We start from the raw sequence: 26587 nt of genomic DNA on the forward strand, positions 1-26587 counted from the left end.
TGGCTGAGGTCAAAGAGGTTGCTGCCTGCATTCTCCTCTAGGATTTTGATAGTTTCCTGCCTCATATTTAGCCCTTTCATTCATTTTGAATTTATTTTTGTGTGTGGTGTAAGAGAATAGTCCAGTTTCATTCTTCTGCATGTTGCTGTCCAGTTTTCCCGACACCATTTGTTGAAGAGACTGTCATTTTTCCATTGGATATTCTTTCCTGCTTTGTTGAAGATGAGTAGACCATAGAGCTGTGGGTCCATTTCTGGGTTTTCTATTCTACACTTAGAGTGGTAAGCATAACTTAATGTATATAATTGTTGAATTACTAGGTTGTACACCTGAAACTAATATAACACTACATGTCAACTATACTTGATTAAAAATAATAAATAAAAACAAATGAATAAAAATTCATGAACAGAGTGCTGAGAATGGCTGAGGTATCAACTGACAGGGGTCCAAGCTACACCCCCACCTCAGCCTCTTAACCCTCACGGTAGTCTTCATGTTGTGTAAGGACTAGAGAACTCTAAAAAGCTAAGATCCATCTTAGGAGGACTTTCTTACCATCCCTTTCTTTAAATATGCTTTGGGAATGAAAGTTACATTTTGCTGTGCTTCATGTTCATAGCAGATGTCTTCCATTGCAAAGTAATGGTTTTACTATTCTTCCCGAACTCATCCTAAAAGATAACCCAGCACTTAACAAAGACCAGTGGGCAATCAAGGAATGACAGAGGATGAGACTGTAGTTTGTCCAGCAAAGCTGTCTGCATGCACAGCTTGTGTCTGTCTCACCCCGCTCAGGGACTGGAGGAGTTGAGAAACTGGTCCCAGACTGCTGACTGTATCTTGAGTATCTTAGGACAACTCACCAAGTAAATGATTATTTCTGATGGTGTAAGAAGAGGTGGGGGGGGGGGGGGGAAAAATTTTTTTTTTTTTTTTTTTTTTTTTTTGGTACAGGAGTGCTACTTTCTGTTGATGAGTTTGAATTCAGAATAATTTATTACCCTAGAATTTTCTTGTAATAGTAATAAGGGAGACTTTCTTCCTTGCTCAAGGCAAAAATCTAAGGCTGGGTATAAAATTCAGAGGTTTATCTTCTGTCCAGATTGGCTTCCCTTTTCCACATACCCTGAGGGATAGATTTGAATATGTGTACATGGGGTGACAGAGGGTGAAGTGAGGGTGTGGATACAGAGAAAAAGATGATTTAAGGGTTAAGATGGTCTACCAATTTTTGGTTTGTCTATACACATTCCTGCAGGTTTATTTTTCCTCATGTAACGTAGGTGTTTATGCAAAGAAGGAAGTTCCTAGAGTCTATCCATCATAAACTTAGGTGTGTTTTGTTTTTTTCACAACTGTTTGTTTAGTTTTTTATTTACAGATTTGTGGCTGCTGTGACTTTATTTTTGGATTGTTTAGGTCGGAGTTCCAGATTTATCCAGTGTGCCTCTATTTTCTGTGGTCAAACTGTGCCTTTAAAGAGTAGCAAATAAAGGTTTGAAATGGGAAGAATATCTCAGGTTCCTTAATCTTATACTTGAAATGCAGATGATTGGAGAAGCTGAGATTTGTGATAAGTAGTTTACATCTTTTAATTGAAAATTGGCTTAGTGTTTTTCTCCATGGTTTTGAGTGTGGTTACTGAAATGCTCATAACTAGGAGAAGCCATTGGTGTGGATAAGGCCATGTGACCTCATGTGAAGAATAAAAGGTCAGGTCTGAGCAGCCTGCTCTTCGATTGTGCTTCAGGTTGGCTCCACTTGGAGTGAAATTCAGAAGCAGCCCCTGGAAGAACACATCTACCCCATCTTCTGTAAGAAATTTAAGCTTCTTTATTTCTGGCTTTTATTTCAGAAATCCTGATATCTTCTATACTTGTTTACTTAATCTACTTATAAAATAGTTTTTACATTTTTTTCTACAGTATTCACATTAATTAAGTTTTCTTTTACTGATATATTCTAAACAGTGTAAGTTAACATGGAGATTGGAAAGTATAACACAATTATATCTTGGTGACATGAAGAGACACCTTTCTAGCACAAACGGTCCCAGATATATATCGGTTTTCAACTTGCCAGTATGTTGGGTAAGTTTCTGCTCTCAGTGTCTATTACCAAATGCAAGACACATTCTAGCATCACCCATCATGTATTGAAGAGCCTAATTCATCTTAATCTTTCTCACTTAACTTATTGTAGCTTTTACAAGGAAGTAGACTTAGATGTAGACTTTCCAAGGCCTTAGAATTTGTTTTACCTGGGAATATAAAGGTCTAAACTCTGGTAGAACATTGATAAAGCAAAGGCTAGCTTTTGGCTTAATGTATTCCTTAAAGGAACTAGATGCAGTAACAAAATGGAACGATAGTACCAGTACTGCTCATGTGTGCTGATTGTTAATTCTCTGTCATGTGTCATTTGCTACTCCTGTCAATGGCCATTACATTGATTGTAAGTTTTGGTCATTTTAACTTCAGCATTACGAAAAGAGAGATGCTCCCCTGGCTGGGTATTAGATTTAATTTGTAGACATTTGAGTAGTACATATGGAAGGTCATGGCTTGTTAAATTATCCCACAGATATTTATTGAGCATCTAGAATTAACAGTGCATACAGTACTTCATAATCCAGAGGAAAAGAAAGACAATGAATCATACAACTAAAATATAGTGTAAGTGCTACAATACCTTGAAGTCATCTATTCTTCCCAATGCTCACCAAATAATCTTTTGTGGTTCATTTTGTTTCTCAAGTAGGTTTTGTTTTTAGTAAGTAAAGAGCACTGAATTTGCCATAAGACATTTGGTGTACTTGGCAAGTCAGTCTCCCAGGAGATCTGTTAGTAGAAACTCATCTAAGAGGCTGATCACCACTATGTGAACTGGTGAAATAAAATTTCTGGACCTAACACCCCACAGATGACAGTTTAGAATATGACATCTCTCAGCTATGCAACCAAACTGGGAATGCCAGCCTAAATGACCAGCTGATCTTACACAATAATTGAAGCTGTGTGTGTCCTAATACAATGACATTTTCTATAGTTAGCCCGGTAAAATGTCCTAATGCAATGTGTCCTAATGAAATGACATTTTCTATAGTTAGCCCAGTAAAATGCTGCCATGAAACAAGCCACTGGACAGTGCCACTGTGGCCATAGGACAAGCAGATTCTGTCCATTGTCCCAAATTCCCACAGTTCTCAGTGCCTTCAGGAACCCCTAAAGGCATGAGTGGTGCATAAGACTCGTAAAGTCTTGGGTAGATGGGTCCAGTTCAGGGTCTCTGACATGAGTAGGAGTCCTTGTCAGACCTTAGGCAATAATTCAAGTTTATATGCAAACCTAATTGGTTTGAGTTTCTTGAAAATAGCCTGCCTTCTGGGGCCATGTTCATAAGCTTTATGCCATCTTTAGTATTCTGTTGAATTTTGGTGACCTCATCAATACACAATAAACCTGAAAATCTTATATCAATGGTATCTTTCCCCTTGCAGTCAGAAGACATTCACCTTACATATATGGATGAATGAAAAATGGAAGGAAATGTGTTTGTAGATCTCTATCTGTAATGTCACATCACTTCCATCTTTAGCCGAAGTTAGGTTTTGGCCAGTCACAGATTTTTCTTTAGAGGATTAGAGTCAATTTTAATCAGCATCTAACTATGTGGATTGTTACCTAAGTAACATATTTGGAAAAAAAAAAGTGGAAGGATGAAGTATAAGAATTTAATTTAAGCTACTACAACCTCAGAAGCATCTTCAAACAAAATACTTGGTAAAAAAGCATAAAATCTTTCTTTATGTTTAGTATAGTTTCAGGCTGAGCATTACAAATATGACTTCTTTTTTTAGCTACATTATTAAATGAAACCAAAGCTTTAGAAAACAATGCTATTAATAGTGGTGACTCATATGTTCTTCATATTTTAAGAAGGACAGTAAACTTTACAGGACAGAGTCTGAAAGATTTTCTTCACAAAATTGTTTAACTATAATTATGGTAGTGTATAGTATCATGTGTCTTAAAGCAACTCATAATGCAAGTTGTAATATAGATTATACTCTGTACAATATTTAGTAGTAATTTATATATAGTAATGTATATAATGACATATATAGAATGCAAAAAAGTCAACATTTTAGATCAGTTTAAGGCACACAACATGTTACTTATTCTCCTAGTGTCGTTGGCAACTTGGTAGGATTCTTAGAAGGGAAACTGAAGATGAAGGGGAGAGAGGCTTTTGAGGGTGAAAGAATGGCACAAAAGCATAGGACTGAATAGAACATAACCGAGGGACATGGTGTATGGCAGCCTGGCTGGTTACAAGACCTTCCTGGGAAAATCATAGCCAGGCTAGCTAGCATCCTTACTCTCAGCCAGCCGCGGGAGGTTTTGGATGCTCACATAAGAATTTTCAAATTTAGGCTGGAAGCAGTTCCATCCATTGAATATTTTTTGAACTGAATTTTGACAAGATGAAAGTAATGTGTTCAAAATATTAATTTGACTGTTGTGTAGATTCGGTTGTGTTGAAAGAGTGCAAGCAAGGTGATAAGATTTAGCTAAGACTGTAGTACTCTTAAGTGTATAGTGATAAAAGCCTAAATCACTGTCATAGCAATGAGAGTTTTTTTAAAAGGTTAGACAAATAGGACACATAATGAAAAAAGATATGGAAAGAGCATCAAGAGGACTTGATAGTTTGACTTTCTATTCCAAGGGATTGATTCAACAAGCATTAGTTGAGCAGTGCCTGTATGAGAGATTTTGGGAGATGAAAGCCCACCCTGGACTCTTCCCAGTGCTCGGTAGTAGAAAGGCTGCATATTTTAAAGCTACAGACCTTGGCCTTCAGTAAACCTCAGTCTTGCTGCATGGGTTTTATGGAGGTTTTTCTGGGATGGGATAGAGAGACATTTTAGTTCCTGTCTGACTTGTGCATGAGGTGTTATGGTCAAGTTGAGAAAGTGTGAACTCTGTAACCTGATAGATTTGCCTTCAGATCGTAAGTCCCTCACTCATCAACCATGTGAGATTGGGTTAACTGTTTGACTTTCTGAATAATATTTCTTAATTTGAAAAATGATAAAATATCACCTGTAGAAGATGATTCCCTATATATCTTGCATTTCTGCCTGTCTTGCAAACAAAGATGCTGATTGCCTTTTTTTCTGGACAATCTTTTCAAGAATATTTGTACCAGATAGCCTTGGAAAATAGAAATCGTGTCTCTCCAGAGCAGAAGGCAGGTTTGGGTACTGTCCCACAGAATAACGATAGTGTCTCCCTCCACGGCAAATATTGGGCAGGTTTGCTAACTGCCCATTATAAGATTTGAATTCCCTGAGAAATTCCCAATGTCGTTAAGCTGTAATGCAAACCCACTGTGTGAGCATTTTCCATCCAGGCACCTCCATGTCACTCCCATGGGACTTAGTGGCAAGTGGCACAAACCAGAATGTGATATTCATGCTGCCTACTGTGCTATAAGCTTCTGATCAGGAGCCTTGGATCTTCTGCCAGCATCTAGGAGACTAGCAGCCTAAGTCTTTAGGTTATGAGTCGGATAAAATCTGAGACCCTCTATCCCAGTGCTGTCTGCCTAATGTGTTTCTGGGGAGGATGTGGCAAGATAAACTGTGTCACACCTGCCATATACCATGTGGTTAGAAAGAAAGCATTTATTCTCCTTCTTCCCTTACGAGAGTAATTGACCAGCTGCTGAGAAAAGGTTCTCACTGTGACAGCAGCATTTAGTCCCTTTTAAATATGGTTTCCGTGTCAGGGCATACCCTTTGTGTAGTCTCGGGACATATTTTGACTTGATTCTGTGAGGGGGACCCCAAAAATGTTTGAGAACAGAAGATGAGTCTGCTACCTGGTTGCAGTTGACAGTCCGCTGTTCTTCACCAACTTCTCTCAAGGCCAAGAGGTGACACAGGGAACAGCAGGAACAGCCTGATAGCAATTCTGTGTATAGTTTATTAGGACTGAGCTGGGACAAGCAGAGGTAAATATGGTACATCTAAGATGGTCATCTCTGAGGAAGGAAAAGGGGTGGGGCATGGGGAAGAGGAGAGAAACTACTGTCTCTCAGAGAATCCGAAGGAGAAGATGGGAGAAATTGTCCCTGTGAGAAGAATTGATTGTTCCCAACAGGGACTGGCAGAGGAGAGAGTATCACCCTTGCAGTCATTTGAGTTTCTCTAGTCACTTCTGCATACGTGAGTGTGACATTCAGGTGATTGATCCTAAGTCGCTCTTTGAGAGACATCCTCTCATGGGCATCTCTAGGCATAGCTCGTACACTCTGCTCTAAGCTGTGGTCCACCCTTAGGAATGCAGGGCTGGAAAGGTGAACAAAACTGGCTTTATGTCATTCACTAGCTTACATTCTGGTACAGGAGATAAGACATGGAGTGGAATGGACTCAACACAAGGGGGACAATAGCGAGTGCCTGAGAGTGGTACAGTGTGATGATGAGACCAGTGCTGACAGCATTGCCAAGGGAGAGAGTGGGGCCAGAGCCCTCGTGGTCCTCGGAGTCCACTCTAACCCCTCACTCCAGGCCCCTCAGTCTGACCAAAGATGGCAGTATGTAGTGCAGAAAGCTTTTACATCTAGAGGGCGGGAAGGAGCAGGCAGGCCCTTGGCTATAGCCTGAAGCCAGTAGGAACCTGCACAGAGCTGCTGCAGGACACTGCTGAGAACTTCCTCCAGGCTCTCAGAATCTGTGCCTCATCTCTGACCCAGCTTTTCTTATTTTCCAGACACAAACTTAAACTGTGTTATGGACTTTACCTGTGTCAGACTAATTGGAAAACAGCCCAACTTGTTTTAGACACTTTCCTTTAGGCTTATCTCTGGCAAGCCCACCACCACCCATGGCTACAGAGCAGCATGGAACCGTGGTTCTGACTTGGCCGTTGCTATCAGGAGACGCCGGCTGTGAAGACCCAGGCATGGTGAGCCTGGCCCCAAACACTGGAGCAGAAAACACTCACCTCTCATTTCTCAGGGCAGGAAAAAAGAACACACTTCTAAAGGCAAGCCCGAAGTTGTGGGGTAGACTACTCAGGACAGTCTAGGAATCCAGTCTTAGACCCTCAACTCCAGGAGACACCTGGTTATCCTCTACAGTACACTCACTGTAGTCCCAGAATTGTCTCTAGCTCTTTGGTTTAGCCCGGACTCCTGTGCTTTTCTCTGGGCCTGCATGAAGATGTTTTCAGATAAGCTGTGGAAAAGCCAAACCTTATGGATCAGATCTGCCTTCAGAATCCAAATAAAGACCCTAGTCCAACAATTGATAGTTACAGTTGCATCTGTTTCAGAGAATCCTACTGCCTGGAACAGTGCTGCTGGGTTTGTGAGTTCTGGGTTGGGAGTGGCTGAGTGACTGTTGCCCACCACCACCCCCCCCGCCCCCCCCCCCCCCCCCCCCCCACCCCCTCCCCCCCCACCCCCCCACCCCCTAGCATGAAGGGGGCAGAGCTCTGGATTAGCAGAGTCTAGCTTCCTAGACCATTGATCTAAAGAAGATCTTAGAGACTCTACAGATGACGGAGTGACGTCAGGTTTAGAGGAAGCTGAGGGCAAAAATGATTTATCCAACTTTTAATTAAAACTTTTGAGGTCATTGACTGCAAATCATTGACATTATGGAGCTAAAACTTGGTAGAGTTCATAATGATCTCTTTTCCCTGAATTTGATTATATTATTGTCTCTGTTCAATTCAAGAGTTTGTGTGTATGAAAAAGAGAAAGAGACATTCAGACTAGGTCAAATGAAAATGAGGTTTATTTTCATGATGAGGAGGAAGCTCAAGGAAATTCAGAAGTCAAACAACCGGCCTCAGGACAAGCAGGTTTGTAAGTTCTGCTAGTGCCTGATTTAACCTTGATCCACCAAGCCATCCATTGTCTCGTGGTTTAAAATCTCAAGAGAGGAATCCAGAGGCTGCCTCTGAGTCAGGCATTCATCCTAGCCCGTGAAGCAATGGCCAGAAAGGGTAGTGCTGTGTGAACATAGAGCTCCTTCTAGGGAGTGGACAGAAGGATAAGCAGAGCATGGCGACAGGGTTCAATTTTCTCTAGAACATTCACTTTGTGTTTGCGCACTAGCTATACTGGTATTACTTAAGGTACTTATGTGAGTGACTAGTCTTTGCGGTGAAATTTTTCTCACATCTTGAGGACAGAGTAGTAGGTTTTTGTTTTTTTTTTTTTTCCTCTCTCAGAGCACTTGAATTTTCTAAATCTGATTAAGGAAGAATTCAGTCAAGTGTGACCAGACTGAGGGCTAACCAGTATTAACGGATTATTATTTACCAGGCATTGTGCTAGTATTTTGCAAAACTGTAACTCCTGACAACCAGCTCTTGTGGGCAGACATTATTATGCCTGTCTTACATCTGAAAAGAGCAGGTTTCAGACTATCATGGTCACAGAGTTGAAAGGGGTGGAGATGGGTTCTTCCTAAGATTAGTTTTCCCCAAAGGGGTCTCTTCCCAATAGACTATATTCTTGCAATCACCTGATGAATCATTAATCAAACTATTGGGATGAATTTGCCAGGACAAAGTCTAGGCCCTTCCACAAGCCATTAAATAGTCAGCTAGAGGAAAAGAGGCTGAAGGAGCATAGCATGTATTTGCGTGTGCCCCTGTGGATTAGATAGGGGTTTGGGCAAACCAGTTCCAGATACATTATAGGATCAGTTGGGGACCTTTGATATGGTCGGTTTCAGATGGGATTTTAAAAACATGAGAAGAGAAAGTTTTCTGGGGCACCTGGCTGTCTCAGTTGGTGGACCTTGATCCTGGGGTTGTAGGTTTGAGCCCCCACATTGGATGCAGGGATTACTTAAAAATATATATTTTTTAAATCTGGAAAAAAAATCAAGTTGCAAAATAGTGTGATCTCATTTTTAAAAAATATATATTTATTTAAGTAATCTCTACACCCAACATGGGACTTAAACTCACGGCCCTGAGATGAAGAACAGTATGCTCTTCCAACTGAGAGCCAGCTTGGCACCCCGATCTCATTTTTAATTGTATGGATATATCTGATTATATGTATATATGAGATATATTCAATTTTATATGTATATATTCATATGTCAGATTCTTAAAATCTAAGATGTCAAAGATTTTAAGATACCTATTGTTTTATATCACTACAGGAAAAAAATGCTTCTAATTAATGATAAGACACCATTGATTGTAAGAGGCATCCCAGTTTCAAAGATATTAACATGTGGGGGAAATTTGCTGTAGATACAAGAAGAAATCTACAAAGATGTACATGAAGATTTTAGGGGTGCCTGGGTGGTTCAGTGGGTTAAGCCTCTGCCTTCAGCTCAGTCATGATCTCAGGGTCCTGGGATCGAGTCCCACATCAGGCTCTCTGCTCAGCAGGGAGCCTGCTTCCCCCTCTCTGCCTGCCTCTCTGCCTACTTGTGATCTCTGTCTGTCAAATAAATAAATAAAATCTTAAAAAAAAAGATGTACAGGAAGATTTTATAGTGGTGATCTCTGGGAGACAAAAGTATTGTCTTTAATCATGGCTTGTCTTTGTATGCAAATTTCCTACATGCCATGCCTTCCCTGCTCCATCCTTCACCCCAACTCAAGGGCCAGGAAGGTGATCTCACCCTTGGCAGAACCAGTTATAAAATCTATTGGCATGTCATGCACCAGGGTTCAAGCCTTGGTTTTATGATATGGGGGTGTAAAGCTCCCATTATTCTTCTTAGCATTTGAAGCCACTGCCAAAACTGCAGAGCAACAGGAAAAAACACATTTAAAGCCTTATGTATGAGATATGTGATTCAGTAATAGGCTAGATCCACATTGCTAGTAAATGAACGGAAAGCGTTCAAAGATGGAGGTGCATAAGAAATCATATTTAGGTTTTGGTGGTGGGTTTAATAAGTGTGCAGAAAGGATTTTAATAAATAAACTTGTTTTATTTATATCTTTAATTTCCACCCCTCCTTGAATTAATATGTTAGTTTTTTGTGCTCTTGAAGATAACCATAAATCCAACAGTGAGAGTAGCTCGATAGTTTTTCCCAGAGAGAATAAATGGAGATATTTTGAAGTTTTATATGAAAAGAATGCCTGGAGTTATTTTCGCCAAACATCATGATGAAAATATAAGTAAGTAATAAACACTACAGTCTTAGATTTATTATTTAAACCGGAGTGAATTTTCATTTATTTTTATTGCATTCTTTCTTTTTATTAAGTCCTGGAATAATTTTATATTCTTTTTGAAAATACGCACTTTTCTTCCTTTGTTTGGTTCCACAGCCATACTTACTCCTTCATTCCTTAGTATGGGTGCGTACACACATACGTGCAAGATTATCTTACCATTTAAAAGAAATTCAGCAACTTTTATGTATTTGCCAACTACACAGGATAGGGTCATTCATCCAAAATCATGGTTTGTAATTATTTTAACTCCTAGCTGTCTGTACTGTTTTAATCACGCACTTGAAGCCATGACCTACTCCACTGGAGAGCTCTGTAGAATGCTTTGAAAATATATTGATACTGGGGTGTCTGGGTGGCACAGTTCGAACCCCTGTAGGCTCCGTTCTCTCAGCGTTTGCTTGGGACTGTCTCTCCTTCTCCCTCTGCTCCTCCACCTGCTTCCTCTCTTCCTCCTCTCTCTTTCTTTCCCAAATGAATAAATAAATCTTAAAAAAAAAAAAAAAAGAAAGTATATTGATGCCAGTGGGCAATCTCTCCTCAAGGTTGAAGAAGGCGATTTAATTCAAAGCTCGTTTCTTGATTTGTACTTGCCAACATTTGTCTACTTGACTTCACATAGTTGTAGACAGGGAAGGACGTAGACCCTGGAGTCAGACTAGTCTGCCTTAGAAGTCAAGATCTGCAAATGAGTCAAACCCTGAACCCAGGATCATAAGTGGGGTCTGCCTCAAGAAGGCTGGGACCAGCCCACAGTCCCTTCTCTGCTGGGTCTGCTTCGGTGGGTTGTGTCATACAGCTCTACAAGTGGGACCTGAATGAGTCATTGTGGCCAGTTGTAGGAGTGGCGAGAGCAGGCATGTGGTAGCATTTGACAGCTACCCTGGGACCTGCCTGCTTCCAAATGCTGTGCCTGGCCAGTGGAAAAGCACAATTCCTGCATGACAGACCTGTGGGTATTTGTTTACCCTTATTAAAATGTTTGTATATTTTAGTGCGTATAAATGAAAGTAAAATGTCTGTCTTTAGGTGCAAAATACTCCTATTGCAGGATCACAAAATGTATTCACACTATGTTCTTTTTTCTTTGGTGAGTGAGCTTGAGCAGGACAGGGGGTGGGGGGACAGAGGGAGAGACAGAATCCCAACCAAGCTTCATGCTCAGCACAGAGCCTGACATGGGGCTGCCTCTCATGACCCTGAGGTCATGACCTGCACCAAAATTAAAATCAAGTGTTGGACGCTTAACCAGCTGAGCCACCCAGGTGCCCCCACACTCTATCCTGGTGTACATATGTGTAGCTCCTTTTTTTTTTTTTTTTTTTTTTAACCTGATCTGGGTAGGAACCCTTCAGTTTTGGGTGGTGGAAAAGAAAAATAGATTTAGTCCATTCCAATGGAATAATTTTAAAAAACCCTTTAAATAATATTCATTTGCTCAGTTAAATTGCCCTCTAGCTCAGATTTCTCCTTTTTCAGCCCCCTCTTTCCCTTGTCCTGACTAAGGAGGTAGCCAGTATGTGGAAACAGGAGGGGTCCCTGTAGGGTTTTGTATTCTCTGTTGTCCCATCAACTGGGACCCTGATGTCCTCTGATGCTGACATTTTCTGTGGATATGATTCAGGAGCTTGTCTTCCTCCGTGGGGTTTGGGGCCAGTAGCTCTTACAAGCTGATTCAGCCTCAGTTTGCTTCTCATTGGTGACAGATTCTCTCCACCTCCTCCATCCAGACCTCTAGCCAAGGCCAGCAACTCCAGCCCCAGCTGCAGGGGAGCCAACCCCTTATCAAGATGACAGCTTCCCGGAGTGGGGTGTTCTAGACCCCATGCATGGTTAACTGACTGCAGAAGTGTGAATCGGGAAAGTAAACCCCAGGGGCTGGTGCCCAGCCTCCCAGCCTCTGTTCTTTTACAGGGATGTGGCTACGTGTGGGATGGCCTGAAAGAGATTTTTTCCAGAGCCCAAAAAGGAGATTGGGACAGGCTTCCTGTACCAGTCAGAGACCAGAAGGAGGCCCATGAATGGCATGCTCAAAAGGGGTGCCTCATTCAAGGGAGTTCAGTGAAAGGACTGTTGGAAAGAGAGGAAGAGTTAAGGGAAGCCAGGAGGGGGCATTGAAGTACCTCAGAAGGACAGCAGCAGGAAGGCCCTACAAGCTGTAGGCTGGAGGAGGGACTCAGGTTCTAGGAGCTTGACAAGGGCGAGCTGTAGAAGAGGACAATCTAATAGGATTGTGGGCTTTGGTAGTGAAAAAGGTGAAAGGGGCAGAGCAGCCTGGCAGGGAGGGAGGCAGTGCCTACCCCTGTCTTCTGCTCTCCAGTGTCCCTCTGGGGCTCCCCACTGGTCACTATAGGGTAAGGGAATCATATTGATGTCATCCGTAGGTCAGTCTCCCAGGGTGCAGAACAGAGTGGAGAAGAGGAAAGAATGGGTTTGCAGGGGGCCAACAGTATCTCCATCGTTCTGGGCCAAAGTCCAGCAAGAAAGATTGAACATAAACATCTCACAGCATCTTTCTCCTTCTCCTTTCCCTCTTCCCACCATCCCCCAGGGATAGAACAGGAGACACATGCGTCCTTGGTAAATCCTAATACACTGTGTATTAGGGGAACTCCCTCGCCCGGATGTCCTGGGTTTGGCTTCTGATATATGAAGAGGGAAATAAAAGTATAAAGAACATCCCCTTCTTAGAAAATTGCCTATTTTGCAAAACTTTTGTCTTTCTGGCAAATCTAGTTTCAAATGCCAACAGTTTAAATACGAGTCTTTTTTGTGTGTTTCTCTTGCTCTTCTGCCTCACTTTAGAGTGAGGCAGAAGGTGGATGCCTTGATTAGGATTTCCTTGCTAAGAAAATACTATATTCTTGGAGAGGCAAAAGAGAATATAAAGATTTTACTTTTATTATTTATTTGACAGAGACACAGAGAGGGAACACAAGCAGGGGGAGTAGGAGAGGGAGAAGCAGGCTTCCCACCAAGCAGGCATTCCGATGCGGGGCTCTATCCTAGGACCCTGGGATCATGACCTGAGCCGAAGGCAGATGCTTAACAACTGAGCAGCCCAGGTGCCCCGGCAAAAAAAATATAGCACATTAATATTTTTTAAAGATTTATTTATTTCTTTTAGAGAGAGAATAGGCGGTGGGGGGGCGTAGGGAGAGGGAGAGAGAGTCCCAAGCTGACTCCATGCTGAGCACGGAACTCAACACTGGGCTCGATCTCCGGACCCAAGATCACGACCTGAGTGGAAACCAAGAGTAGGCCACTTAACTGACTGTACCACCCATGGGCCCCAACATGTTAATATTTTTTAAAATGAGTACTCCAGATTTCACCAGTATGCTGGTCTGGTCTCACTTCATGAGTTCTTTGTTCTTTTCCTGGGAAAGAAGTTATCTCCTGGACATGAGGCCCTGCGTTTCCCTAAGTTCACTAGAAGTTTCCCATCTCAATCTGTTATCAACTAAAATGGATTTTGCATTACTGCTTTCTCTAGAATATAGGAAGATACTAAAGATATCTGTTGTCTTGAAAGGTCTAAGTAGCTAGAACTGCCATCTGTTCCCAGTACATGTGCTCTCACACTGCCAAGAGAGGGGAAGATGGAGAATTTGCACACTAGCTAAGTTTAAGTAGTACTTGTTCGATTCCTGGGCCCGGCTGAGTTAGGGAGCCAGAGTATTTTAGAGGTACCTACCATGGCTCTTCTTGCTCCCTAACTAGTAGGGCTGGGGGTAGCTGAACTTCTGCGCCCATCTCTTAAATTGTGTTTGGAATTGAAGCATTTTTTTTCCCCTTAAGATTTATTTATTTATTTGTTTGTTTATTTATTTATTTATTTGAGAGAGAACATGTGAGTGGGGGGAGGGGGCAGAAGGAGAGAACCTCAAACAGACTCCCATGCTGAGTGTGGAGCCAGAAGTCAGGCTCGATCTAACCACCCGGAGATCACAACCTGAGCTGAGACAAGAGTCGGTCACTTAACCAACTATGCCACCCAGGTGCCTCCTCCTCCCTCCCTTGCTATTTCTCAATGTACACAGTTGTTCTAGGACTTTGACTGAAAATAAAACAGCTGCATGTAAGCATAAATATTGACTAGCAGAAATAAATGACAGTGTTTCCTCCCTTTCAGTAACCTACTTAACATTATTGTGCTGAGCCTACAGATAGTCTCAGGTTGCAGGTGTCTGCATAGAGCTGACAGTCTTTCTGAGGGATCATTAGTACTGTTCAAAATGTTCATGTCCTTTGATTCTGGAATCCAGTGTATAGGAAGTCATCAAGATTTTACCTAATGATTTTACTAGATGTTCACTGTAGCTTCCCAGTAAACAGGGTAAGTTGTCAATCATACATGAGGCAATATACCGTGTAACCATCAAAAATATGTGAATATGGCTGTGTTTTTAGACAGAAGGATATTCATGATATTCTGTGGAATAAATCAAGTTCACAACAGTAAGTGCATACAAATATAACAAGAAAATGTATACATAGGCATAGAAGAAATGCTCAGAAGGAAGGGACCAAACTGAGAGTTATTTCTGGGTAGTGTGATCAACAGTCATTTTAATCAATAAGGGATACTTTTATTTTTCTGTCTTCTACAATGAACAGGTATTACACGTGAAAAAGAAAATTATTTAGCTTTGAAACTGGCCTCTGGAGTAGGTAAGTGGGACAAGAATCTGATGAACTTGGATCGGCAAGAGGCCACTTTCACTGATGCGTGTCGGTGTATTATCAGTGACACAACTGTTGACTCAGACAAAAGGATGTGGGTACAAGGGACTCAGGAGTGGGGCCAGCTTGAGAAGAGCTTTGCAGATTGGTTCATATTTTTATTCTCTTTACCTAGAATGTCCTGATACTGAAGGATAATTATTTACCTTTCTTTTTGACTTTAGATAAAATCAGTTTTTATTTTCTTTCTCAAATAATAGTATCTAGACAGAAGAATATGGACAAAATAAGCTTAAAGTATAGAAAACACTCATACACAGAAATCCAGTGTCCCAGAAATGGAGCATTCCCGTTAGCCCTGTAGAGATCCTTTGTAAGTTCCCTGTTCACATCTACACCCACTCTGCCTCAGAGAAAACTCTGGACCTGAATTATTTTTATCACTGTCTTGCTTTTCTTTATAATTTTATTTCTAAACAATGTTTTATTTAGTTTTGCATATTTTGGGTCTTCGTAAGGGTGAAGTTATACTTTATTATTCTTCTGCAACTTGTGCTTTTCACTCAGTATCTGGTTCCGGAGTTTCCTCCATGTGGTGTGTGACCGCAGCTCACTCGCTTTACTGTTGTCAATCGTGCGGGCATAAATGCATTGTGGCACACTTGTGCATTCTCCTGTTGATGGACTTTGGCATGATCCACAGTTTTTGAACCATGAAATTTCTTATTGATGGCCTTGGGCGCTCACATATGAGTGTCTCAGGTATATCCGTGGGTGTGGAAATGAACTTACTTGATCATGTTAGATTATTTTCCAAGTTATTTGTCTCTCTTTATATTCTTGCCGGGAGAGTATGAGAGTTTCTGTCCTCCATGTAGTCATCAACATTTGATAATGTCAGACTTTGAACTTTTTACTAATCCGATGGTTGTGAAGTGATTTAATTTGTATTTCCCTGAACATCAGTGACATTCAGCATGTTTTCTTGGGTAACCATTTGTGATTTCTTCCTATAACAAATCTGTTTTGTGTCTTTTGGGCTGTGTTTCTGGTGGGTTATTTCCCTTTTTCTTTTTTTTTGCCTGGTTTGTAAGAATTCTGTTTATTCTGGGACCTCATCTTTTGCTAGTTATACGTATGGGAGATATCTTTTAATTTTCCATTTAGTGTGTGTGATGAAGAGACATTTGTCCTTTTATTCACCTTTTTTCATGATTTGCCTTTTTTGCATCTTGTTTAAGAAGTCCCTTCCTACCTAGAGGTTCATAAACCCTACTGTCTTCTAAAATGCTTATAATTTAATCTCTGAGAATTGTGTGAAGGTGTCCAATTTTATTTTTTCTACACGGATAACAAGTTGTTCTGGGACAGCTTACTAAAAGGTCTTCCTTTCCCTATAGATGTATATAAACTCTAGCTCCATCATAGCTTGTGTCCTAAAGGAAGCTTCCATTTATGTGGTGGCCTGTTGTTAGGGCCTTCAGAGAATGTATGCATTTGAGTTATCTAGATGCCAGGGGAACATCTGCAGGGAATGTCTATTTTTTTTTTATTTTATTTTTTTACAAAAAGGCATTTTTCTCACATAACAAGTTATAAGTGGTACTGTTCAGGGTCATTGTGTGGCCCAGTGATGTCCTCAAGAAGCCGGGTGCTTCCCTGTGTCCCTCCGCCAGCATCAGCTTGTGATGTCTCCTCACAGCTGCTGCTACTCCAAGTTTCGTATCCACACGATTTCCATGTGCCAAGTGGAAAAAAGTTACAGTGCTGTCTTCTCTCCAGCTTCTTTTGGACCACCCATGTAGTGTGCATTCGGCTCACACGCAGTCCCGCCAGAGCGAGGAGCCTCAGAGAGGCGTGTTTTGTTGCCCATTCAGTGCTGAGGGTCAAGGCTGCTTGCCTCCCAGATCCTTGTGGGCAGCGATGGTGTTGGTTTCCAGTTCACCTTCCTCTCAGGGTGCAGCCCTGTGGGGATGCAGATCCCCTCTCCTTGGGTGGCCCTAGGCTTTGTCCTCTGCCCTCTGCACCCCAGGGGATGTGAACACCGAAGCCGGATTTCATCTGGGAGGCAAATGGTGGAACTAATGAAAACTTCTTCTGTTTACACCTCTGGCTTCCCACTTTGACTTAGTTCTTTGGCTTCTTACTGTTCTTTACCTTCTTGGCAGCTCATCACACATTTAGAGAGATTTTTTTTTTTTCTGTAAGTTTTAGTTGTTTTTTTAAATTTCATTTATATATTTTTTAAAGATCCCATTCATTTATTTGAGAGAGAGAGAGTGCTCACGAGCAAGGGTAAGGGTGAAGGGCAGAGGCAGAGGGAGAAGCAGGCATCCCACTGAGCAAGAAGTCCAACGTGGGACTTGATCCCAGGTCCCCAAGATCATGACCCAAGCCGAAGGCAGATGCCTAATTGACTGATGCCCCAGGAATTTTTAATTGTTTTTTTTTTTTTTAGCAGGAGGGTCTGTCAGGATATCTAATTCTCCAGACTGTGGAAACAGAAGTTGGCCAAATTCATTTTTTTTTAATTGCATTATGTTTTATCCATCTTGCCTAAAGGTTTGTTGGAGACTGAACCATTGCAAGGACGAGATGAAGACACGGTAGCAAGTGCTGACTTCTCTAGCATACTGTCTGAGGAGGAAAGAGAAGAGTTAAAGGCAGAATTAGTTCAGGTATGTTTAGCCATCTTATTGTCCTGTCTGTCTCAGGATCTTAGGAGTTATTGTTAGTTTTGTATAAGTCCCATGTTTTAGTTATGTTGTCTTTCATGTATTTATTTTTTTATTGAGAGAGCACCAGCACGGGTGGAGGACGGGGCATTGGGGGGAGCAGAGAATCTTAAGCAGGTTCACACCCAACACGGAGTTTGACATGGGGCTAGATCTCATGACCCTGAGATCATGACTTGAGATGAAATCAAGAGTCGATGCCTAACCGATTGGGCCACTCAGGCGCCCCTATTGTCTTTCATTTAATAAAATTTAATAAATGATATTGTAACGTAATTCATTTTTTCTAGGGTGTTTTTTGTAATGCTAGTGGTCCATTATCCACTGGTTACAGAAGAAAAAGGCATAGTTATATTGCTTAAGCAACAGTAACAAGTAGCTGTAAATATGTGCCTCTTACTCTTTGTAATTTCCCAATATTATGGGAACAGTAATCACTTACAGACCTGATGAATTCCTCCAAGACCTTGGTGTAGGTACAGGTGCAGGCTCTTTTGTAAGAGCAATTCCTGCTTTAGGTCAGCAGCTTAGCTCAAGCAATACTTGGAAGTGATTTCTTTCTGTAATGAGAGGTCACTGAAGCAACCGCATTTTGTTAAGTCGTGTACTCGTTTGCCGAGGAGTAAAGTTCTGGGGGCAGAGAGGAAAGCTGTGGTGACTTCCGGTGGCCTTAAATCTTGTGTCGTTGCTGCGGGCCTCCGGCCTTGGAAGCAGGGATGACGCCTGGCCGGTGGGGAATACGACTTCTGTTAAAGCCAACCCTTTCAGACTTTGCTACCAAGCAGTTACATTGTAGGAGGAAAGCGCTAGAGAAAGGGAGCTTTTCAAGTAGAAGAAGCAGTTAGGGCCAGAGGAATGAGACCCATATTCCTCCCCATTCTACGTCCCTGGATCCCAGGGCAGGAAGCTCCTGGTCCAGCCAGAAGCAGGGCTCTGGGCTTAGTCGCAGGCAGAGGACACGGCTTTTAGCAGCACCTCGCCCTCACCCTGCTCTGTCCGCTCCAGGCCTCAAGCCCGAATGCTGCGGCATTTGTTTCAGACAGCTTATAATAATATTGAAGACTTTTTAGGTGCTTTCACAAAACACACCCAAAAATAACTTCATTATAAAATGACAGAGCAGCTTGTTCTTCTGGCACAACAGAAATGATTTCAGGCACAGCCTCAAATCAAATAGCCTGGCTCTTGAGCGGGGTCTGTCTGCGGCCACTGATCTACAACCACCCAGCCGACTTCCAGTTGGCCACACACGCCAGCAGGCCCGGACCGAAGTCAGCCGTGGAAGAAAATGTGCTAGCTCCGTGTTTCCTTACAGCCCGGAACTCTGGTTCATGACCAGCTTGTTCATGTCAGTTGTGGTGTCCAAAAGTTATATTCTGCAGACTGGTGTCAGCTAACTGATTCTGAGCTGAAATTTAATTCTTGCACTGTTATGGTCCAAGTTTAAATTCAGCAAAACTTCTGTAGCCAACCAACCTTTAGAGAATGCCTTGAGTTTTGGGGGTTCTGGGACTGCTGGGGTATACACACACACGGAGATCATTGTGTTTTTTGAGTGCATTCTTTATTTTCTAAACGTTCAACAGTGAGCGTGTGTTATTTTTCTAATCAAGAAAAAGTGAGCCTTGGTTCTAAGTGGATGCCCCTGTAATACAAAAACCAGTGGTGTTTCCAGAAATTTCTGTCTCACTTGCCACATTACTAAGCTTCCAGCATATCTCATTACTAAGACTTTTGAGCCTGCCAGACCCCGTTACCCTGTTCAAGTGACCAGGATTCGTATTCTCATCCTCTGGAGTGCTTCCTGTCTCTTATTTCTGGAGTCTCCAGGAATGAAGAAGTACCACACATTGCCAGAGAGGCATCGTGACTCCCAGAGGCACATGGGTGCTGCTGCGTGCCCCAGGCCCCGTGAAAAGCAAAGGAAATGGATCTTTGCTGGTTTTTTCTTTTCACATTTCCATTTCTTCATCCACCTCAGGCCACCTCTGCTAAATGCTCATCCTTTTCTTAAATCTGCTTTGCCTGCCCTTCCGTGAATGCCTGCGCCTGTGTGTGCGCACCTGCCGACACTTGCTCACACACACGTGCATGCACACTCACGCTCACACGCCCACCCCAAACCAGGTTCTTTCCGATCACATAGGCATTCAGATGAGCTCAGATGCTGGGGACAACAAGGACACACAGAGAGCAATCTCAGCAGTCCCCCAAGTGGCCCTTCCAAGACCAGGGACAGCTTTTAGAGCTTCCTCAGCTCTCCACAGACGTTCTTCCTGGGCCCCTGTCACAAGCCACCCCTCTCTGTGCCTGAGGGAAGGTCCTACCAGATCCGTTCGCCGCTTGGATAACAGGATGCCTTGCAGGCCAGCCTAATAGGTTGCCTTTGAGTCAGGCGGTCATTGGGGGCCATGACCCAAAGGAAGAGCTTTGTGGATGAGGACTTCTCATCTCTGACTCCCTTGCTTACAAGGGGTCTTGGAATGTGCCAGGGATCCAGGTTCCTCTTCAGTGTGCGCCTCTCCCTGGGGGGGCTTAGGTTCTCCCACAGTTTTGTGACTCTGCCGGATGCCCCCCACCAGCTGCTGTGTCCCGCACTGTTTTGTTGTTCCTATGGCCCTGAAGATGCCCTTACACTTGGGACAAACTCCTAACTCCACTCATCCACACAGCCAACATGTTGTTTGCCGCCAAGTGCAGGCAATGGAAGATCTGCCCTTATGTCAGGAGACCTAAGATAAGCCAATAGTGTCCACAAGGCTACATCTCAGATGAAGTTTGCACTTGAGAAGAGGAACCTGATATGAACAGTTTAGTCTTTGGTTTATTACTGTGATCGTGCAGTATATGTGTTTTTAAGTTTCTTCATTGTGAGGCCAACACAACACTGGCGCAGTGGTATTTCTATAGAAAGTATACAATTAAGATTTGTCATGATCTTGAATTATTTTATAGCTTAAAGAGATATTTACTTTTTTTAAGTTTTTTTTTTTTTTTTTGAACCTCTGCACCTAACATGGGGCTCAAACCCATGACCCCAAGAGTCTTCTGTTCTGCCGTGTTCTGCCATCTGAGCCAGCCAGGTGCCCCAAAATATTTGCATTTTTTTTTTTAAAGATTGTATTTATTTGACAGAGAGAGACACAGGGAGAGAGGGAACACAAGCAGGGGAATGGGAAAAGGGGAAGCAGGCTTCCCGCTGAGCAGGGAGCCCGATGTGGGGCTCGATCCCAGGATCCTGGGATCATGACTAGAGCCAAAAGGCAGGCGCTTTATTAATATTTGCATTTTTAAATACCAGTGGTTGAATATGTTTTCTTACAAACCTTACCAGTATACAAAGACATATTATTTTATTTCAGCTATTTGTTCTCTTTAGGTCCTGACATCTTTTTTGAGATCTTCACATACATGTTCTTTGGGGTTTTTCTTTTCTTTCTCTCTTTTTTTTTTTTTTTTTTGATTTTATTTGTTTGAGAGAGAGAGAAAGAGAGGGAGAAAACACAAGCAGGGGGAGGGGCAGAGGGAGAAGCAAACTCCCTGCTGAGCAGAGGGCCCCATGCGGGGCTCGATTTCAGGACCCTGAGATCATGACTTGAGCTGAAGGCAGAGGCTTAACCCACTGAGCTGCCCAGGAGTCCCTCTCTGTCCCCGTCTTTGAATAAACTTGCTCACTATTTCTGTGCTGCTTCCATCCTATTCCACTCTTACGTCCCTAAGCTGCATGTTACGCTTTGTATTCCATAATGTGCCTGGGCTTTTGAAAAGGATGAAATGTTGTCATTAGTACTATAAATTTATGATTATATAACTATCAAATACTGCCAGTGTCCTTTAGATAAAATGACTCAAGAAAAATAGGCATTAATAGGAATAGGAAAAACAACAGGCAGCATGATCCAGTAGGCAAAGCCAATTTTCAGGCTCCCTTCATCTCCCTTTGGGCTCTTCTTCCTTCCTTTTGTGTGTGGTTCCCCAGGAAGAACACAGTACTCTCAAGCCACGTGTCTTGTAGACTTACAAAGAAGTGCCTTAGGCTCTGGGTCTTTCTTAGTTACTTCCTTCAAGGCCTTCTTTATTCTTTCTGGACTCAGTAGTGAACAACTGAAGTGTTCATAATCAGTAGTATCTTATTGTAATACCCTTCTGTATTAGGGTCCTTCAGAGACACAGAACCAGTAATATATATATGTATGTATCTATAAAAAGAAATTTTACAAGGAATTGGCTGATGTGATTATAGAGGCTGACAATCACAGGAGCTACAGTCAGTAAGCTGGAGACCCGGGGTAGCTGATGGTATAGCTCTCGTCTGAAGGCCAGCAGGCTTGGGGCCTAAGAACAGCAGATCTTACAGTTTAAGTCTGAATGAAGAAGAAAAACAATGTCCCAACTCAGAAGCAGCCAGGCAAGAAGAGTCCTTATTAGCTGAAGGAAGGTCAGCCCTTTTGTTCTATTTAGGCCTTCAACTGATTTGATGAGGCCCACCCACTTTGGGAAGGCAATCTGCTCTACTCAGTCTACCAATTCAGTTGTTCATCCTACACAAATAAATAAATAAATAAATAAAAACCTCCTGGGTACATGCAGCATGATATTTGACCAAATGGCTAGGCATCTGATGGCCCAGTCAAGTTGACACATAAAAACAACCATTGCACTCTCTCAAGTAGTATCTGGATTTTGATCTTACTTCCTAGGAGTCTTAGCCAAAGACATGATTAGCCAGGAAAGGAGTCTGGTCTTGAAGTAGTGTATGCAAGAGACCAAATTCTCTTACTCCTAAGCATCATAATGATGCTTTAATAGTTTATGAAAGATTTCTTCACCTGGTTATAAGTTAGATATTTTATGTAATCTGGCAGATAAAATAGGAAAGTAAATTTTCTATCTTCTAACACAAATTCCATTTTGAAGGTAATTAATTAGCTACTCCAGGTTAATTTATGTTTTTTTATATTTTTTATTGAGATATAAAATTAGCTATTTTAACATGAACAGTTCAGTAGCATTTAGTATCCTTACAATGTTGTGTAACTACCACCTCTAGTTCCAAACTATTTTTAGTACCCCGAAAAGAAACCCCATATTCATTATGCAGTTGCTTTCCCTTTCCCCTTCTGCATTCTGCCTCTATGGATTTACTATCCTGTATATTTCATAGAAGAGATGACCTTTTGTGTCTGGCTTCTTTCACTGGGCCGGATGTTTTTGAGGTTCACCCACGTTGTAGCATATCTCAATACTCCATTCTTTTTTATGGCTGAATAATACTCCATTTTTGTGACTAGTGCAGTTGTGTATCTGTTCATCCGTTGATGGCCATGTCAGCTGTTTTCCCATCTGGCTATTGTGAATGGTGCTATTATGAACATGTGTTATACATGTATTTGTTCATATTCTTTGGGGAATATACCTGGGAGTGGAATTGTTGGTCATATGGTAATTTTATGTTTAACTTTTTAAGAAACTACCAGACTCTTTTCCACAGGGGCCATTTTCCATTCCTACCATTCCTACCCAGCCATGTACAAGGCTTCCAATTTTGCTACATCCTCACCGATATGTGCCTGTTAATTCATATTTAAATAATCAAGTTTCAGTATCTAATCTTAATCATAAATATGGGTCGTCCAAGAGATCTAGGGAGTCAGAAAACCAAAGAACCAGACTATTCGTTTATAATAAAGAAATGATTAATTTAAAGTTAAAGCAGAAAGGATATATTAAACACTTCCGTTAATGACTTACCTGCACTCCACCTCATTCCAGAAAGAATTTGCTGTGGCTCAGAGAGGTACTTACGGTATCAGGTTTCCATACCACCAGCCTCAGAGTATCTGGGAGCACGGGTTAAATAATGTATGTAGCCTGGCCCTACCAAGTTGAAGATATCAGAGTCTTAGGGCATTAAAATCTGCATCTTAAATATGCCCAATGAGTAACTCTTATGCGAACTGAAATTGAAAACCACTGGTGTAACCAGACCCAAAAAATCTCATTAGTCAAATGAGGGGTGGACTCTCGTCATGAGCATCATTTAAAATATTTGTGATTAAAGGCTTTGCCGTGGGGCAGAACTCTCTGTTCTGTGGAAAGAGATGTGGTTCTCATTTTCATTCTTGCAAGCTAATATAATTGAAGATTACGTGTTTTTTTTCAATTTCTGAATTTGCTCATAGATTTTTTTGGCATATATTTAGATCACCGATAAATATACCGAAAACTTCAAGAAATGTGAGTCTCAATGTTTCATTGAAATGATGAGAATTTCATTACAGAACCTGAGAACAGACCAAACTGAGTAACCAAGTTCATGTTTCTGTCATTAAAAGTCTGTTCCTTACAAATACTTTTTTTTTTTTTTTTTTAAATTTGACAGACAGAGATCACAAGCAGGCAGAGAGGCAGGTAGAGAGAGGAGGAAGCAGGCTCCCCGCCGAGCAGAGAGCCCCATGCGGGGCTCGATCCCAGATCCCAGGACGCTGGGATCATGACCTGAGCGGAAGGCAGAGACTTTAACCCACCGAGCCACCCAGGTGCCCCCTTACAAATACTTTTTAATGTGTGCTTCCATGTCTAGAATATTAGGTGTGGGACTTCATTGTTCTTTCTTTAGGTTGGTGTTTGGTAAATTGATCACTTCAGTGTTTCTCTTCACTTCTGGGGGATTAAGCATTTCATTAGAAAACTATGAATCCCTTGCCTCCCTCAAATAACTAATGAATCTCCTATTGCCCCCCAATATTGAATACATTTCTAGGGTCCCATAGATAGGAGGTTGAGAATATCAAGATGTTTGAGCCTCCTTCCTCTTCTCTACATCTGTAAGTTCTTATTGCCAGTTAAAAATCGTCCCTTTATTTTTATTACAGAGTGAAAACCACAGTCTTACCCAATGCATAAAAAACCCCAAGATTCCCAATAATTTCAGTCACTCAGAACATATTATTGATGCAAAAGAAAGCAGAAACCTTCTTTTTTACAGAATAAAAGGCTGCTGCAGAAAGACAGCTAGAGATACAACCTTAAGAAATAGTAGACCACAGATTAAATGCAAGAGACACATTGGCAAAGATGAAAAAGTGGAATGTGACGGGATAGCGAAAGAGTAGAGGGTTTAATTTTAAAATAACTGTATGTTCTCATTTAATGGGGAGACCAAAAGCATGACCCCCTTTGGTGGTCCCGGAGTGGACTCCTTTTGCAGCAGTGAGTATACGTCTGCATACTGAAGACCTGCTCCTCAAGACTGTGCTACTGACTAGAACATGTTTGTGGAGTGGGTAACCATGTTAGAGAGATTCCTGTGAGCATTGGAACACTGCCCCTTAAACATAAAAAATGACCAATGCAAGATTACTAGGACATTTGCTGATATTAAAAACTCCAAGAGATTGGGTTTTTTTTTTCCCCACCATAGTATTTAAGATGCTTCCAACTTAGAATTTTGCCTATTTTACAGAAGTGATTATTTATGTCCGTGAAGCTTCACACTATTCCATCTGTCCACCATTGGGGTAAAATCTTCCTTGCACAAGTAAAAAGTCTAATCTGTGCCAAGGTGCCTTTCTCGAGAGGCCTTTTTAGCAGCTGTATCTCCGGTAACCCGAGGAGCACATTTGCCTGATGACTGATGGTGTTAGTGTAAATGTGGTTTGTGGTCAGAAGTAGAGCTAGATATTCTGACTGTAAATGAGACACGGCGGCCACATTTGTAAAAATAAGAAATCTGATGAAAATGTCAGGCTTTTTATGACCCCTGTGCATGTGGGATGCTAAGGGAGTACTGATCGTTCTCTTCTGGCTTCACAAAGGAAGTCAGGATCATTTTGTAAATTTAAGCAATATTACCAGGGCAATACATTATAAAACATGACAACAGAATAAAATACGACCATCAGAATCAAAGACTTCGTGGAGTTTCAAATTGATTTTCACAGGTTATAGCACCACTCTCGAAAATATGAGCATTTTACAGAGCTGCTTTGTTAGAAATTACCTTTGCAGGGGCAGTTTGTGTGTGTGTGACTTGCTTATTTTATAACTGTAAGTTTGTACATTTTGACCTTCTTCACCCATTTCATCCACCCCACCTCCCGCACCCCTCCCACTGGCAATCACCAGTCTCTTCTCTGTGTCTATGAGCTTGTTTTTATTTGCTTTGTTTTTTAGATTCCGCATATAAATGAGATATTATGGTATTTGTTTTTCTCTGTCTGATAACATTTCACTTAGCATGATACCCTCAAGTTCCATCCATGTCCCAAATGGCAACATTTCCATCTTTTTTATGGCTGAATAATATTTCTGTGTGTGTGTGTGTGTGTGTGTGTGTGTGTGTGTGTGACATTTTCTTTCTCCATTCATCCATCAGTGGACGCTTAGCTTGTTTCCATATCTTGGCTATTGTAAATAATGTTGCAGTGAACATGGGGGTGTATGTACCTTTTTGAGTTAATGTTTTCATTTTCTTTGAATGAATATCCAGAAGGAAAGTTGCTGGGTGGTATGGAAGTTCTATTTTTAATCTTTTGAGGGATCTCCATACTGTTTTACGTAGTGAACAAGAGCAGTTTTGTGAGATTTGCTTTTCTTCTCATACAGGGGAAAGAGGAACTATATCCTCACTATAACCTTGTACATGAGTGGTCATAGTAGCTTTATTTGCATTGGCCAAACCCAAATGTCCTTCACCAGGTGAATAGGTAACAACCGTCCATACAAGGAATACTGCTCTTCAATAAAACGGGAAGAACCTGTGATAATGCAGCAACATGGATAAATCCCAAAAATCTCAAGTAATTAGACCGAGTGAACAAAGGCACACAAAATGAATATGTGCTGTGGAGTGAAAGAAAGACCAGCGAGCGGCTACCTGGGAGGAGGGGTGGGGGAAGGAAGAGGGAGGAATGACAAGGAAGACCT

At 41.7% G+C, this 26587-nt stretch overlaps 1 protein-coding gene across 1 annotated transcript in view; it reads left to right on the forward strand.

Annotated features, from left to right (window-relative positions):
• Window positions 1-26587, forward strand: part of LOC111147793 (tumor protein D52 like 1) — a 97804-nt gene that overhangs the window by 46482 nt on the left and 24735 nt on the right. Inside the window, exon 2 of the mRNA XM_022504031.1 lies at window positions 17487-17602. Coding sequence (XP_022359739.1) covers window positions 17487-17602 — 116 coding nt within the window. The remainder of the gene's footprint in view (window positions 1-17486; window positions 17603-26587) is intronic.

Source organism: Enhydra lutris, unplaced genomic scaffold (genome assembly GCF_002288905.1).
Source record: "Enhydra lutris kenyoni isolate GAN:26980312 unplaced genomic scaffold, ASM228890v2 scaffoldscaffold17, whole genome shotgun sequence".
In the NCBI taxonomy this organism is placed as follows: Eukaryota; Metazoa; Chordata; class Mammalia; order Carnivora; family Mustelidae; genus Enhydra; species Enhydra lutris.